Genomic DNA, 15,434 nt, shown 5'->3' with positions numbered 1-15,434 from the left:
GGCAGAGTGTGGGCACACTTATTAATAGCTACCCATATTCACATTCCATGTTGGAATTACCTTGCTGAGGATAGCTATTGCTATGAATAGCTTGTAACTGATGTAAGTAAAAAGATTCTATGTATTATGGTGCCGCTAGTCAGAATTATAACCTGCCCTTTATGTCCATTCCTCCACTTCCAGAACATTGTGTCCACTTAAATACATGGGGTTTTCCCCAGCTTGTGTTATGGAGCATGATTAGGTTGAGATGCAAGAATTCCAGGTGCTGGGATTTGTGTATTATGAAGCTTTCCTTAGATAAGGGTAATTGGCATGTATATGTTCAGGATAAACTGGCAATTTATTTGGAAAGTGTGAGATCTGGGAATCTATTGAATTCTGTAAAAAAAAAAAAAAAAAAAAAAAGATATTTTGCAGTTTGTTGTATTCGTAATGTATCATGCTGCTCACAGTACTGTTTTATTTTCCTTGTAGTTGTAGGCATATCTTTAGCTCATGCAGACATGCGGTTTCGGCCTCCCTTCTGCACACATGTTCTTGCTCATGATTCCTTAAAATTCATCTTGTGTTTTGAATTTTATGGTCCTTGCAAGAAACCCAGAACTTGGCATGTAACCAGAGAAACATTGTAGCCCATGCGCCTCCCTTCCAAATTACACCGAAGGTCTGCCGGCTGTGATTTGTTTATAAATAGCATCAGCAGAGCACAAGTGGTAAGTTCAGAATGATTTCTGAGTAAACTGAGCTCATTCTTACAGCAGAGATGTGAGCTTCACTATCGCATACAAGCATCAGTGAGCATGGGCAGTATTGTTTGCTGTGAGTGTTGTGGACGACTTGAAGTTATCTTCCGAACGCCAAATATGAGGTCAGACTCTGAAGCTGCCTCACTTTTACAGGATTCATCTAGGCGGTCGCCTAGCTTTACCCAAGATTCCTCCAGGAGCTGCTATGGCACACTTAGCTATCACCATCAGGAGATTTCAGCTGAAGTTAAGCCTGAGGAATTGCATGATAAAGTCTTTCATGACTCCGAGGATGATGAGGGGATCTGTGGATGTGAAAAGGTTCCTCACCCCTCTTCAGAAAACTCTGCAAAATCTTCCCATGCTTTCAATGCCTTTCACAGTGACCTTCCAGTTGGCATAGCAGACAAACAGGGCCCTCCTCCCTCACTGCTGGCATGTGCTTCTCCTGCTCTGAACTTTGCTGCACAACAGCTTGAAAGAACTGGGACTGCGGCTGACCCACTGCTGAATCTTACACAGACAGTAGACGAACAGAGCTCTTCTGATGGTTTCTTTGCAAGTTTGGGGTCTTCATTAATTTGTAAAGGACTGCAACTTGCCACCCAGTGTCCTCGAAGCAGTCTGAATGCTCAGGGAATGACTTTTGTAGTAGTAAAAGAAATAAATCCTAGTTCTACTATAGTGTTGGACCCCTACAGAGAGAGCCCACATGAGAAGCTGTGTGGAGTTTATAAGAAGAATATAACATCAGGTGAGGAACTCTTATTTTGAGTTAATCTTAGTTTTATTCAGAGTAAAAGGTTTTCTGTCTGTGATCCCATTTACGGAAAGTTTGCCTTATTTTCTGTCCTATGTCACAGGAAGTAGTTTACAGGGAAATGGACAGCAATAAAAACATCAGAATTTGTAACCTGTCCTTATTCTACAAAACTTTCACGGCTATTTCCCATCACTTCCTGTTCTAACTGGGAGTGAGGAAAAATCTTCCCAATTGCAAACAAAACCTGAAAGAGGCTTTCATACAAAGTGCACTTATTAATTTGTCAAGGTATGCCATTCTCCCCCTTTGAAGATGTATATTTACTGGGATCCGATGTCCATGACCTTTGTTGTTTGTTTACATCCAGCAGTGAAGGGCTGCCCCTCGTCTAGCCATGCCTACACATTACAGTCTCGTAGACTTCTATGGGACTTTCTCCCGCTTGGAAGCCAGAGGAAGACCAGCCTCATAGAAGTCTTCTGTGTGGCTGTACTTTACATGCACATCCAGAAAAGAAAGCATTTTGCTTTTGGATGTATACAAATAATAGACACCATGGTATCTGATCTTGGAAAGTATACATCTTTGGAGGGGCGAGAGTGGCATTGTTGAGGTCAGTGCAAAGGGGCCAGAAAATGAGTGCATTCTCTCTGAAAGTGTACTTATTCTTTAACAATTTCCTACTCTATCCAAAAGTACAAGCTTTGTCTAAATTTGGGTTTTAATAGCTAACTCTGTACATTTTGTTTGACACCAGTGGGTTGGATCACCTGCCAACTTCAATCTCTAGTGGTTTCACTAGGTAAATTTCCCTGCAGTAGTTTTATATCCTAGTCCTTTCCCAGTGTGATGTTAGATGTTGTTTATTCATTGTTTTAGATAATCCTTCATGATACTGCTACACCTGGCATCATTTTATTTGGCTTTTTATTGACTGTTGACAGTTGGGAAGAACTAAAAATAAGGGTGGGCAGTGTCACTACTTGCAGTGCTAGGTTGTTATAGGCCTTACATTGTAGAACCGTAAAGTAATTTAGGCAAATGGTATGGAGCACATAACCAAGTAGGCCATTAGTGTGTGTGTGTATATTTTATATATATATATATATATATATATATATATATATATATATATATATATAATATAAATGTATATATAATAAATATATATTATATATGTGTGTATGTGTGTATATATATATATATATATTTATTTGGACACAGGCACAATTTTAGTTTTTTTCAGCTATTTACCAAAACATATTCAAGCTATAGTATATAATCGATATGGGCTGAAAGTGCACACTCTCAGGTTTAATTTGAGGGTATGTACATCCAAATTGGAGAAAGGGTTTAGGAATTACAGCTCTTAAGAGTAGCCACCCCCCCCTTTTTCAAGGGACCAAAAGTAATTGGACAATTGAATAAAATGCTGTTTCATGGCCAGGTGTGGGCTACATCTTTGTTATTGCTTCATCGATTAGGCAGGTAAAAGGTCTGTTGTTGATTCTAAGTGTGGTATTTGCATTTGGAATTTTATTGCTGTGAACCTATATAATGCGTTCAAAGGAACTGTCCATGCAAGTGAAACAGGCCATTGTAAGGCTTCAAAAATGAAACAAATCCATCAGAGAGTTAGCAGCAACATTAGGAGTGGCCAAATCAACAGTTTGGTACATTCTGAGGAAAGAACGCACTGTTGAGCTTTGCAATATAAAAAGGCATGGACGTCCACAGAAGACAACAGTGATGGATGATCACAGGATCCTCTCTATGGTAAAGAAAAACCCATTTACAACATCCAGACAAGTGAAGAACACTCTCCAGGAAGTGGGCGTATCATTGTTAGTCCACAATCAAGCGAAGACTTCACAAGAGCAAATACGGAGGGTTCACCACAAGGTGCAAACCATTCTGAAGAATAGAAGAGCCAGATTAGACTTTGCCAAACAAATCTTAAAAAAAAAAAAAAAAACAGACCAGTTCGGGAAAAGCATTCTTTGGACAGATGACACTAAGATTAATCTGTACCAGAATGATGGAAAGAAAAAAGTGTGGAGAAGGCTTGGAACAGCTCATGATCCCAAGCACACAACGTCCTCTGTAAAACATGGTGGAGGCAGTGTGATGGCATGGGCATGCATGGCTTCCAGTGGCACTGGGTCATTGGCGTTTATTGATGATGTGACAGAAGATAGAAGCAGCCGGATGAATTCTGTAGTGTTTAGAGAGATAATGTCAGCCCAGATTCAGCCAAATGCAGCAAAGTTGATTGGATGGTGCTTCGTAGTACAGATGGACAGTGATCCAAAACACACTGCAAAAGCGACCCAGGAGCTTTTGAAGGAAAAAAAGTGGAATATTTTGCAATGGCCAAGTCAATCACCTGATCTCAACCCAATTGAGCATGCATTTCACTTGCTGAAGGCAAAACTAAAGGCAGAAAGACCCACAAAGAACTGAAGACAGCTGCAGTTAGAGCCTGGCAAAGCATCAGGAAGGAGGAAACCCAGTCTTTGGTAATATCCATGGGTTCCAGACTTCAGGCAGTCATTGCCAGTAAAGGATTCTCAACTAAAATGCTCATTTTGAATATTTTGTTATGATTATGTTCATTTGTCCAATTACTTTTGGTCACTTGAAAAAGGGGTGGATGGCTACTTTTAAGAGCTGTAATTCCTAAACCCTTCCTCCAATTTGGATGTACATACCCTCAAATTAAACCTGAGCCCATATGCATTATATAACTACCGTGAATATTTTTTAGTAAATACCTGAAAAACTAAAATTTGTGCCTGTGTCCAAATATATATGGACCTAAGTAAGTAAGTGTGTGTGTGTTTGTCTTTTTGTGTGTGGTTCTTTTTGTAAACCTGTCCATTAGCGTAATGCCATGAACAGGTACAAGTGCCAAATTAATACATGCAATTAACACATACAAGTGAATGACTAATCACTTACAGGATGGCTCAGTCCAAAGTTCTAATAAAACAAGGTGAGACACAGGGCAATGAAAATCCTTTTGTCATGTACCAAATCAAAATTTATAAAAGTTATGCTTATAATAGAAATAAATGTAATACATTTTAAAAATGTATGCACTTTAAAATGAAATAGTCCAAAAAAAATTGTTTTTTCTTATTTTTAATTTACTTTTTTTTTTCTGTTATTGTTTGTACTGGTCACAGATGGAACACCCATTCTAGGTGTCTGGTTTAGATGCACTGCAAGTTTGCATACGTACAGGGCTGCCAGCTAAAATTTGGTGATGATTTGGTTTCAGAAACCTAAATGGCCCTGTCTCTGAAAACCACAGTGGTATTATTTGAGTGTAGTTGTGGAATGTCTCCACAATGTTACATTAGACAAAGATTTTTTTTTTTTTTTTTTGCCTCCAGATTCATAAAACTGTATTTCTCAGGATGCTAGTTGCCAAAAAAATGAGGATTGTCTGAAGTTACACTTTCTTTAAGTAGATTATGCAACCTGATTGGAGTGATTAGTTATGCAGTTAATGTGCTTTTCAATCTTTTTTCTTTATAAAACATTTGATACGAGCAACACTTTGCGGAGAGAAAATCTTTGTTTGGATCATATGACATTCTGTAATTTGAGGATTGTTGAAGCATGACATACGCATTCCCAGTAAACAGACGAAAAATACTGCACTGGTCCCATAACCAAAAGGGAGAGCCTACAGCCTCACACAACTCACTAAGCCTGTTTTCTTCCCTGCCTCCAGTTACCGCCACACCCATGATAGAGCATTTTTTGAACATTTGTACGTGCATTTAAGATAATCCAGCCCCCTCTTTTCTCTGACACAGGATTATTACTATTCACTTTTCATTGTAGTTTTCAATTTTTGTGCTATAGACCCCTCAAGCATCTAGTAGTTATGGAGAGCACACATTCTGCAGGTAATTATTTGCATAGGCCAGCTAGAGAGTGTTGTTGTCTATGCTTTGGCTTTCAAAACAAATGCACAGGTAAATGTTAGGACTGTACATTGTGTCTTGCATATTGCTGCATATGCACAGTCATCCATACGAGGAATCCTACACTCCTATACGGCCATATGAAAGATTCTGTTACACTGTTTTTTTTTGTTGTCTGTATTTGTTGTTTGGAACATTAGCCTGTGATATAGACAAATTATCTTTGGATAGGTGAACAATTTCATCTCATTTGTATTTGTCTAGTTTGTTGTTATACATGTACATGGGGGCAGCCATATTTGCTAATTGCATATGCAGGGTGTGCTGTCTGGTAGTACTGCCCACTGGTTTTGCATTACTGTACCTTGAATTGCCAGTGTACTAGACAGAGCCTGCCTGAAACTGAAAATGGAAACTAACTGTATCTGAGCACCACAAACCGAAAATGCTATTTTAAATGTTTAATATTCAAAGCAAACTCGCCCATCCATTCATGTCTCCATGCTTTATTATGTTGAGATATGACCCCCTGGAATTTCTAGCCAGGCCATCTTGAGTAAGGGCAGATGATTCATGTAGCATTTGCTTCCTGGAATCCATCTGCCGTTAGGTCAGGCATGCAGGCAGGGGAGTGTGCTTAGGTGAGAAAGCGACCTCCAGTTGAAAAGAGGATTCCCTCCTTCTGACTGCAATCTATCCATTATGGTTATATATGTTCTCCAATTTTGGAGACTCTCAAAATTTATAGTTAGAATGCAGAAATATTGGGATACTTTGTAGTGGCTTACGTATATATTTGCAAATGTGTGCAAACTAAACCCTTTGTTTTAATGTGAATTATTAGACAGGGTAATTCAGTTTGTTACAGAATGGCTGGTAGGTGAGCTGGGAATTTTTGTTTGTTTTTTATTTTACATGCTTCGCCCCTTCCATGTGCTCCTTGCTGCAAAGGCCAGTTATAGATGGGGTGGTTGCCATTTTTTTGTTTCTGAGATGTATGACAACATTTTGGTCTAGGCTAGAAACCAGGAAACTAAAGAAGTGTGGGGGGAAAAAAAAGTTAAAACAAGTAAATATAATACACTTTCTGATTACTAATGCTAACAGCATAAGGATTAAAATAGTTCAGGTTGATTGAGAGAATAAAGTTCTCCCTCAATGACTCCTTGATATCTCCAGTGATGATCTGATCTACCCACAATGAATAATTCTACTCGGATACCATGTTAAGTTTGTTTTTTAGACTTTGTCCCATAAAGAAGTTCTCCGAGCAGCTATTTTTTATTTTTTTTGAACACAGCCTTTTAACGGAAAACAATAATCTGGTTTAGTAATGCTGACATTACACCCTGTTGATTCATGTGAAGTGTGAATTTCAATTTCACGAAGTGGTTCGCTACATTAGCATTAATTGTATTTCCATTTAAATTTTAATTTTATGATTCATCCTGATACTACAGTTTTAATAATTTTTTTTTCTAATTAATCTACACTCAGTACCCCATAAAGACCAAGTGAAAACATTTTAGAAATGTCTGAATTCTTTTGGGGAACTTTCAGTGCAGTATAAATTTTTTGTTGTAGGCTTCCCCAGGTCTGTGCCTTGCAATAATCCCGTCTCTGAGCACTGCAGGCAGTTCCTGTGACCTAATGGCTTTTGCTCTGATACAGTATGCATTGTCAACTGTGAGGCCTTTTATAGAGAATTGTGTGCCTTTCCAAATCATGTCCAATCATTTTAATTTTCCACAGGTGGACTTCGAGCAAGGTGTAGAAACCTCTTTGTAACGATCAAGAGAAATGGCAGGCACTTGAGCTACGTTTCAAATGTTGTTGCAAAGGATCTGGATACTTATGCCAATGTGATATTTCAGTTTTTTCATTTTAATAAAATCAGACATTTCTAAAATTCTGTTTTCACTTTTTTATTGTGGAGTACTGGGTATAACTGTACAATTGTAGTATGAGGCTGCAACATAAGAAAATTGAAAAAAGGAAGGGGGTCTGAATATTTTATGAATGTACATATACATGCTTTGTATGTATGTATGTCGATTATATTTATGTGTGTGTCTGTGTGTGTGAAATTTATTTTATGTGATAGACCAACACAAATTGGCACATAATTGTTAAGTGGAAGGAAAATGATAAATGGTTGTCAAAATGTTTTTACAAATATCTGAACGGCCATGTCTTGGTAAGTTTGCAGTTGTGCCATATTCTTTCCATTTTCGGATGATGGGTTGAACAGTGCTCCGTGAGATGGTCAAAGCTTGTGATATATTTTTATAACCTAACCCTGCTTTAAACGTCTCTACAGCTTTATCCCCGACCTGTCCAGTGTGTCCCTTGGCCTTCATGATGCTGTTTGTTCACTTATGTTCGCTAACATACCACTGAGGACAGAACAGCTGTATTTATACTGAGATTAAATTACACACAGGTATTTACTAATTAGGTAACCTCTGAAAGCAATTATTTCCACTAGATTTTAGTTAGGATTATCAGAGTAAAGGGGGATGCATGCAAATGCATGCCACACTTTTCAGTTATTTATTTGTAAGAACAATTTGAAAACCATTTATTTTCCTTCCACTTTACAATTATGTACCACTTTGTGTTGGTCTATCACATAAAATCCCAATTAAATATATTTACGTCTTTGGTTGGAACATGACAGAATGTGGAAAATTTCAAGGGATATGAATACTTTTTCAAGGCAGTGTGTATATTTTTTATTTCTGAAAGGTGGCATGTTAATGTAACTAGTTTTATGAGGGCTAAATAAGTACAGGGTTTTTTTTTCTTCCATTGTTCTATTGTAATTCTACACAGGACATCATTTGTTGCAAAAGATGTGTGACCTTCCTATAACTGGACGGGCTGTATTTTTTTTTTGTTTTAGATAAATTGAGGAAAGAATAGAATCTCTGTCAGGTTTTTATTGCTGTATGTGTCTCCTCTTGGTGACTGTCACAGGGATAGAAAATCCCAAATTTTGGATGACAACTTTCTGAGAAAAATCCCTCTCACTCTGAGGAGGTAACAACAGATACACATACTGTACCTATTATTGGCACTGCCTTGAATTAACGTTTTACTAAAGTCTGAATTTTTTTTTTTCAATTAAAATAACAAACCGGTTATCACCTGCTCTGTGCAGTGGTATTGCACAGACCAGCCCCGATTCTTCTCTTCTTGGGTCCCTCGCCAGCGATCTCGGCTCCTCCTCTTTGTGTGTCCCACATAGCAAGCTATGGGGACACGCTCTGCAAGCACGCCCCCGACCTGTGTGTCTACAGAGCCGTGCGTCATAGACATACACAGCGGGACTTATCCCTGCCCCTCGCACTTCCTCTACACTACATTTTATTGACAGCAGCAAGAGCCATTGACTCCTGCTGCTGTTTGACTCCCTGTGTGAAGAGGAAGCGAGGGAAGAAGAGATGCTGCCGCACTTGGCGCTGATCTCTTCTCCCCTCTCTTCCCCTTCACACAGGGAAGGGGGAGCACAGACAAATAGAAATAGAAAATGTTTTTTACCTTAATGCAAGCAATGCATTAAGGTAAAAAAAAATTTTTAGGTTTAGAATAACTTTAAAGTCCAAACTGTTTTGATGTGTTTTTATTAGCTCTGATTTGGCTTCCCAGACCTGGGCTTGGCTCCCAAGTAGTTGATTTCTGCAATGCTAAGCTGTGTGTGCTGTATATAGCGGTGCTTGGTGAGAACCTGGGTACTACATATCATATGACACAACACCAGCAGTCTCCTCTTTCAGAAGTGTGTGAAAGGAGCAGTGTTTACAAGTGCCTATTGCAGCCAAAGTTTTCTTTTTTTTTTTTTTTTCTTCCTTCCATATTTCTTAGGGAAAAATTACAATTGAATTATCTAGTTGTCATTGGAAACCTATAATTTTATCATTGAAATATAAGGACCTGATTTAGGCAGAATGTGTCAATACTGTTAAGTACATTTTATATGCCATTTACTTTTTGTGAAAAAAAAAAAAGACCTTTGTCACCGGTAAAATGCTCTTTATGCTCATGTGTTATGTGCCTTAGGTTTGCATTATAAAATAGTTTAGTTCTTTGTTTTAAGCATGTTTTATGTGAGGAATAAAAAAAATTCCTGGATAGGGTTTACTTCTCTTTTGTGCTCTGCCTTTTGATTTGTTTCTTTTTAACTTTACCGAATCACTACTTTTTTTTTTTTTTTTAAGCTTTTCATAGCTTTTATACTGTGACAGATGAGGAGATGCTAGGTAACTGGCTTTGGGGAGTATGTGTCTTTGTAATGTGCTTATATGATGGGCATCATGTGACTTCTGCTATGTCCCTGAAAATGTTAAGGGGGTTAAAGAATATGACAGTGTGATTGGTTACCACTTCTGCCTAGCAGCACTAGGATCATTGGTTTGAATCCCAACCATGGTACTACCTACCTGGAGTTTGCATGTTCTCCCTGTGCCTGCGTGAATTTCCTCCGGGTACTCCGACTTTCCTCTGGTAGGTTAAATGGCTCCTGTCTAAATTTACCCTAGTATGTGTATGTATGAATGTGCGTTGGGGACCTTAGATTGTAAGTTCCTTGAGCGCAGGGACTGATGTAAATGTACAAAAAATATGTAAAGTGCCGCGTAAATTAACACTATATAGGTACCTGTAATAAATTAATAAAATAAAATGTAAACACAGCATTTGAAATTTCTTGATATGTACCTGCTGTACCATATACTTGTATGAAAAGATACAGTGGGAGAAAATAATTATTTCATCCCTTGCAGATTTTGTAAGTTTGCCCACTAGCAAAGAAATAAAGGGTCTACAAATTTTATCATAGGTGTATTTTAAATGATAGAAACCGAATATCAACCAAAAATCCAGAAAAAAAACACATGATACAAACGTTGATAGAGTTGCAGGTCAGTGAGTAAAATAAGTATTCAATCCTCTACCAACCAACAAGAATTCCGGCTCCCACATACTGGCTCATGTGGCACACCAATCAGTCCTGTCAATTTAACTAGTTGCCGACCGCAGATAGCCGAGTGACGGTTGCACTGCGGCCGGCCAGTTCTGGGTGGACGTCATATGATGTCCTCCCAGAACGCGCTCTCCTGCGCGCCCCAGGGGGCGCGCACCCGGCGATCTCCATGATCGCTGTGTCCTACGGACACAGCTGATCACATGATCTGGTAAAAGGCCAATCACAGCGGCCTTTTACCACGTGATCAGCGGTGTCCAATGACACGCTGATCACAGGGAAATGCAAGTGCCGGTTCTCGGCTGCACTTTCCTCACGCTGTCAGATCGTGAGGAAAGTACTGCCGAAAACCAGCAGTTGTCAGAGCGAGGATCGGCACTGATCATCAGGGCACTGATGATCAGTGCCCTGATGATCGGTGCCCAGCAGTGCCACCCACAAGTTCCGCCTACCTGTGCCCAGCAGTGCGCCCACTAGCTCCGCCCACCTGTGCCCAGCAGATCACCCACCTGTGCCCAGCAGATCACCCACCTGTGCCCAGAAGTGCCACCCACCTGTGCCCAAAAGTGCAGCCCAGCAGTGCTGCCAGTCAGTGCCCAGCAGTTGTGCCAGTCCGTGCCGCCAGTCAGTGCGCAGCAGTGATGCCAGTCAGTGCCGTCTATCAGTACCCATCATCAGTGTCACCTATCAGTGCCGCATATTAGTGCCGCCTATCCGTGACACCTCATTAGTGCTGCCTATCAGTGCCCATCAGTGCTGCCTCATCAACACACATCAGTAAAGGAGAAAAATTACCTGTTTGAAAAATTTTATAATAGAAACAAAGAAACTTTTTTTTTTTTTTTTTCAAATTTTTTGCACTTTTTTTATTTATAGCGCAAAAAGTAAAGCGCCCAGTGGCAATTAAATACCACCAAAAGAAAGCTCTATTTGTGAGAAAAAAATGATCAAAATTTCATATGGGTACAATTTTGCATGACCGCGCAATTGTCAATCAAAGTGCGGCAGCGCTGAAAGCTGAAAATTGGCCTGGTAAATAAGGGCGTATAAGTGCCTGGTAGGCAAGTGGTTAAGAAGGTGCTCCTAACAACTTGTGTATAAAACACCTCATCACCATGGACAAATAGCTGTCAAAGGATGTCTGGGACAAGACTGTAGACCTGCACAAGGCTGGATTAGGCAAAAAGACAAGATAATAATGGAAGAAATACAAAATAACAATCGCCCTCGGTCTGGAGCTCCTTGCAAGATTTCACCTCATGGGGTAAGGATGATCATGAGAAAAGTGAGGGAGCCCAGAACTACACAGGAAGAGCTTGTTAATGATCTCAAGACAGTTGAGACTACAGTAACCAAATAAATCAATGATAACATGATACGTTGCCATGGATTGAAATCCTGCAATGTCCACATAGTCCCCCTCCTCAAGAAGGCATAAGTACAGGCCCATCTGAAGTCTGCCATTGAACATCTAAATGATTCAGAGAAGGATTGGGAGAAAGTGCTGTGGTCAGATGAGACCAAAATAGAGCTCTTTGGCATTTTGTGGGGAAGAAAAATGCTGACTATGACACTAAGAACACCATTCCTACAGTCAAGCATGTAAGTGGAAACATTATGCCTTGGGGCTGTTAATGTGCTAAAGGTAAAGGCTGACTTTGCCGCATTGATTGGCCAATGGACAGGGCCATTTATTGTAAAATCTTGGATAAGAAACTTCTTTCCTCAGTCAGAACACTGAAGATGGCCAAGCGACAGCCAAGAAACCTTAAGATCTGTAAAGAGTGGACCAATATCCTTCCTGAGATGTGTGCAAACCTGGTAGCCAACTACAAGAAACGTCTTACCTATGTGCTTACCAACAAGGGTTTCCCCACCAAGTACTAAGTCATGTTTTGATTGGTGGATCAATTACTTATTTTACTCACTGAACTGCAAAATTATAACATTTGTATCATGTATTTTTTTTGGCTTTTTGGTTGATATTCTGTTTCTATCATTTTAAAATACACCTATGATAAAATTGTAGCCTCTTCATTTCTTTGCAAGTGGGCACACTTACGAAATCGGCAGGGGATTTCCCCACTGTATTCTGTTCTCTTGTATTGCTTCCTTTGTGTGAAATAACTGTTGTTCCTGCCCTCCCTCTGTATTCCTACTAAACTGACAACACTAGGTATGAGAACACGGCATGGTCAGTGTTCTGGCTGTGCTAATTGCCAACGATCAGACTTGTGCTGCAATGCCTCTTACCCCCTGTACAGCCATTCAATGGGAAGGTCGGTGTGTTCTTTTGCCTTCCCCATTTCCTTATGCAGCTGAGAACAGAGGAAATGTGATCTGTACACAAATGCTATACCATTCTATTCTAAACTGAATGGGTTGTTTTACAAGGTATTGCTTGACATATACTTCATGACCTCATGAGAAGTGAGTGCTTTTGGGGGTCTTACAAAATCTAAACAGTCACTATGTATTCTGTTCACCCACAGTGACTACAGTATAGCAATTTCTCTAACCTTGTCTTCTTATATAGAACTCTAGTCACATCCAAAATATTCATCCATCTTCATCGTCATGTTAATGTATAGACCACATGCAGTTTGCAGTAAAAAAAATTTAAACAGCACATGAGTGATTATGTTCATACAGAATCAAGGATTCTTGCAGCTGTGAACATTATTCCATGCAAACAGCTGCAGCAGCTCAGCCTGTACAAAGCAGGCTGAAAAGGAGACGTTGCTGTTCATACTGTATGTATCTGCACATCCTAGACTTATGTCTGACCCTGGGCGCATCTGTATCCAGGGTCGCTCATCTGTCCCTAGCTACAGGCAGCCGCTGGATCTGCAGATACCTGTGAACAGTGATGGCTGCTGTTGTTGGTGTATGCCTGTGACCCCAGCAGCAAGAATTTGCGGACTCTTGCCACTACAATCCGCTGTATGCAAAGGTTATGTGTTTTATAATAAAAAAAAGTATATTATATATTGCACCTTTATTACCAGCTCCTATAATGTCTCAAATACTGTATAAATCCAAAACTGGTTTAGAAGCACTCGCAGGTCTTGCAGAGGAGGAAGATCAAAAACAGCAGTGTTTTTGACAATGTTTTGATGAAGTTCAGTCCATCTTTCTCAAGACTTCTCAAATACTGTATCATGTGAAAAGCTGACTATATTGCAACATGGTAAATCAATTGTTTCCTAGATTTACTTTGTACTAACAGTCGTGATCTAATGGATTAAGGCAGAGTTTTGTAGCATTTTGAATATCACAGTGAAGTGACCTCATTCTTTCCTCACTGGAGGCTAACATGACCTTTCTTTTTTTTTTCCCCCCTTAGAGCATCAGAGTAGCATGACCTTAATGAATGGAGATGGGGCTACTGAACACCAGACAGATGCTGAACCAAAGCAGAATGGCCATGATGTCGGGGAACAGGCAGAAGATGGAAGTGAACAGGAGGTTATTGTTATTCAGGATACAGGTTTTACTGTCAAGATTCAAGTCCCTGGGTTAGAGACCTTTTCCATTCAGGTAAACAGCTTGCTATGGTTGTGTACTAACACAATCAAATTGAAATTGTTACCCTTTTTGTATAGACAAACAAAATGTAGAAAAATATACAGTACATGAGAAATAGAATCATTTATTCTGAATTTTCAGGTGTCCCCTCAGGAGATGGTTCAGGAGATCCATCAGGTTTTAATGGATAGAGAAGATACTTGTCATAGAACTTGCTTCTCCCTTCAGTTAGATGGCAATGTGCTAGACAACTTTGCAGAGCTCAAGACTATAGAGGGCTTTGAAGAGGGCGTTGTTCTGAAAGTTGTTGAAGGTAGGTCACCTAATGCAGTTTAATATACTTGACTAGTTATTGTTTGCATGTTTGATGTCCAGGTTTTAAATCGGTTTAAAAATTGTATTTTCTTACAAAATAGTTTGTGAATTTGTTATTGTTCCTACACCAGTTTGGTCACATCAGAGTTTGTTTACACCAACAAATGATAGGAATAGAGAGTGCCTGTTTTAGAGTTTTGTGACTATGCATAACTCTTGATGGCCGCATTTATGCAGTGTGCTGCTCTTAAAGTGAACTCGTTCTTTGGCTATAAAGGACAAGGCAGCATGTTCTCCTGTCACCCACCCCAGCTGTACACACATGCCTGCCTTCCTTTTGCTGTCCTGCAACTCCACAGGAAGCATTGTGTGGGGCTCTTCCCCTTTGTGAAAGCACTTGGTGCCTGACAACACAGTCATGAAGCACTGGCTCTGTGGGGAAAGAATGGAAATGAGTTACTTTTCCCTTAGCTAGAAGAACTAAGTATATTCACTTTTGCATCAAAACTACTTCTATTCCCATACCAGTCAAATGGAATGCAAATTCAGCATGATGCAGTTTAGGATGTCAATTACAGATCGGAAGGAGGTCAACTGCAGGTCAGATTAACTGCTAAATAAACTCTGAATTATCTCATAAGCAGCTCAAGCTGTTGTCAGACTCCTCAGGGCCAGTTCACACCAGAACATGGTGTGGAAAAGGCGCATTGCATGTGTGTTTCGTTCTCCGCGCTCAAAATGCACTGCCTTTGCAATCTGCTGCGGGTGCCAATGTAATGTTAACAGCACCACTAACATAACTTGCAAACACAGTGCAAATGGTATATCAGTATGGTATATGTGATAATTAGTGTGGCACATTTTTAGAAGTAGTGCTTGTACTTCTTTCTCCACGTTCTGGTATGATTTCAGCATGGGCTGGAAAATCACATTGAACGGAAACACACAGGAATGCGGCAGACTCTCAGTGTGAACCAGCCCATAAAGCACACACAAGAAAGAAGTACACCAGCCCTAAATCTGTTGCTTTGCTATAGTCTGCAGCTATATATTAAAATAGTCTTTCATTGTAGCTGGTTTTGCCCAAAAAAATAATGGGGTATTTATACTCCTTCAAGCCGCTCCCATTACAAATGTGGATAAAAAGAAAAACTGAT

At 39.7% G+C, this 15,434-nt stretch overlaps 1 protein-coding gene across 2 annotated transcripts in view; it reads left to right on the top strand.

The window, feature by feature from the left end:
• Positions 1 to 15,434, top strand: part of CLUH (CLUH binding protein of NUMT mRNA) — a 103,935-nt gene that overhangs the window by 14,040 nt on the left and 74,461 nt on the right. Inside the window, exons 1-3 of one of the 2 annotated variants that reach the window (XM_089683773.1) lie at positions 139 to 1,503; positions 13,781 to 13,974; positions 14,104 to 14,275. In XM_089683773.1, the coding sequence (XP_089539899.1) occupies positions 804 to 1,503; positions 13,781 to 13,974; positions 14,104 to 14,275 (1,066 nt within the window). In that variant the 5' untranslated portion in view covers positions 139 to 803. Of the gene's footprint in view, positions 1 to 138; positions 1,504 to 13,780; positions 13,975 to 14,103; positions 14,276 to 15,434 lie in introns of those variants that run through there. The other variant, XM_089683774.1, reaches the window with a different exon arrangement.

This window comes from Staurois parvus, unplaced genomic scaffold (assembly GCF_062004578.1).
Source record: "Staurois parvus isolate SC_StPar_1 unplaced genomic scaffold, SC_StPar_1.0 ptg000321l, whole genome shotgun sequence".
In the NCBI taxonomy this organism is placed as follows: Eukaryota; Metazoa; Chordata; class Amphibia; order Anura; family Ranidae; genus Staurois; species Staurois parvus.
The sequence above is the reverse complement of the archived record's forward strand: the minus strand, read 5'-3'. Positions and strand labels throughout refer to the sequence as shown.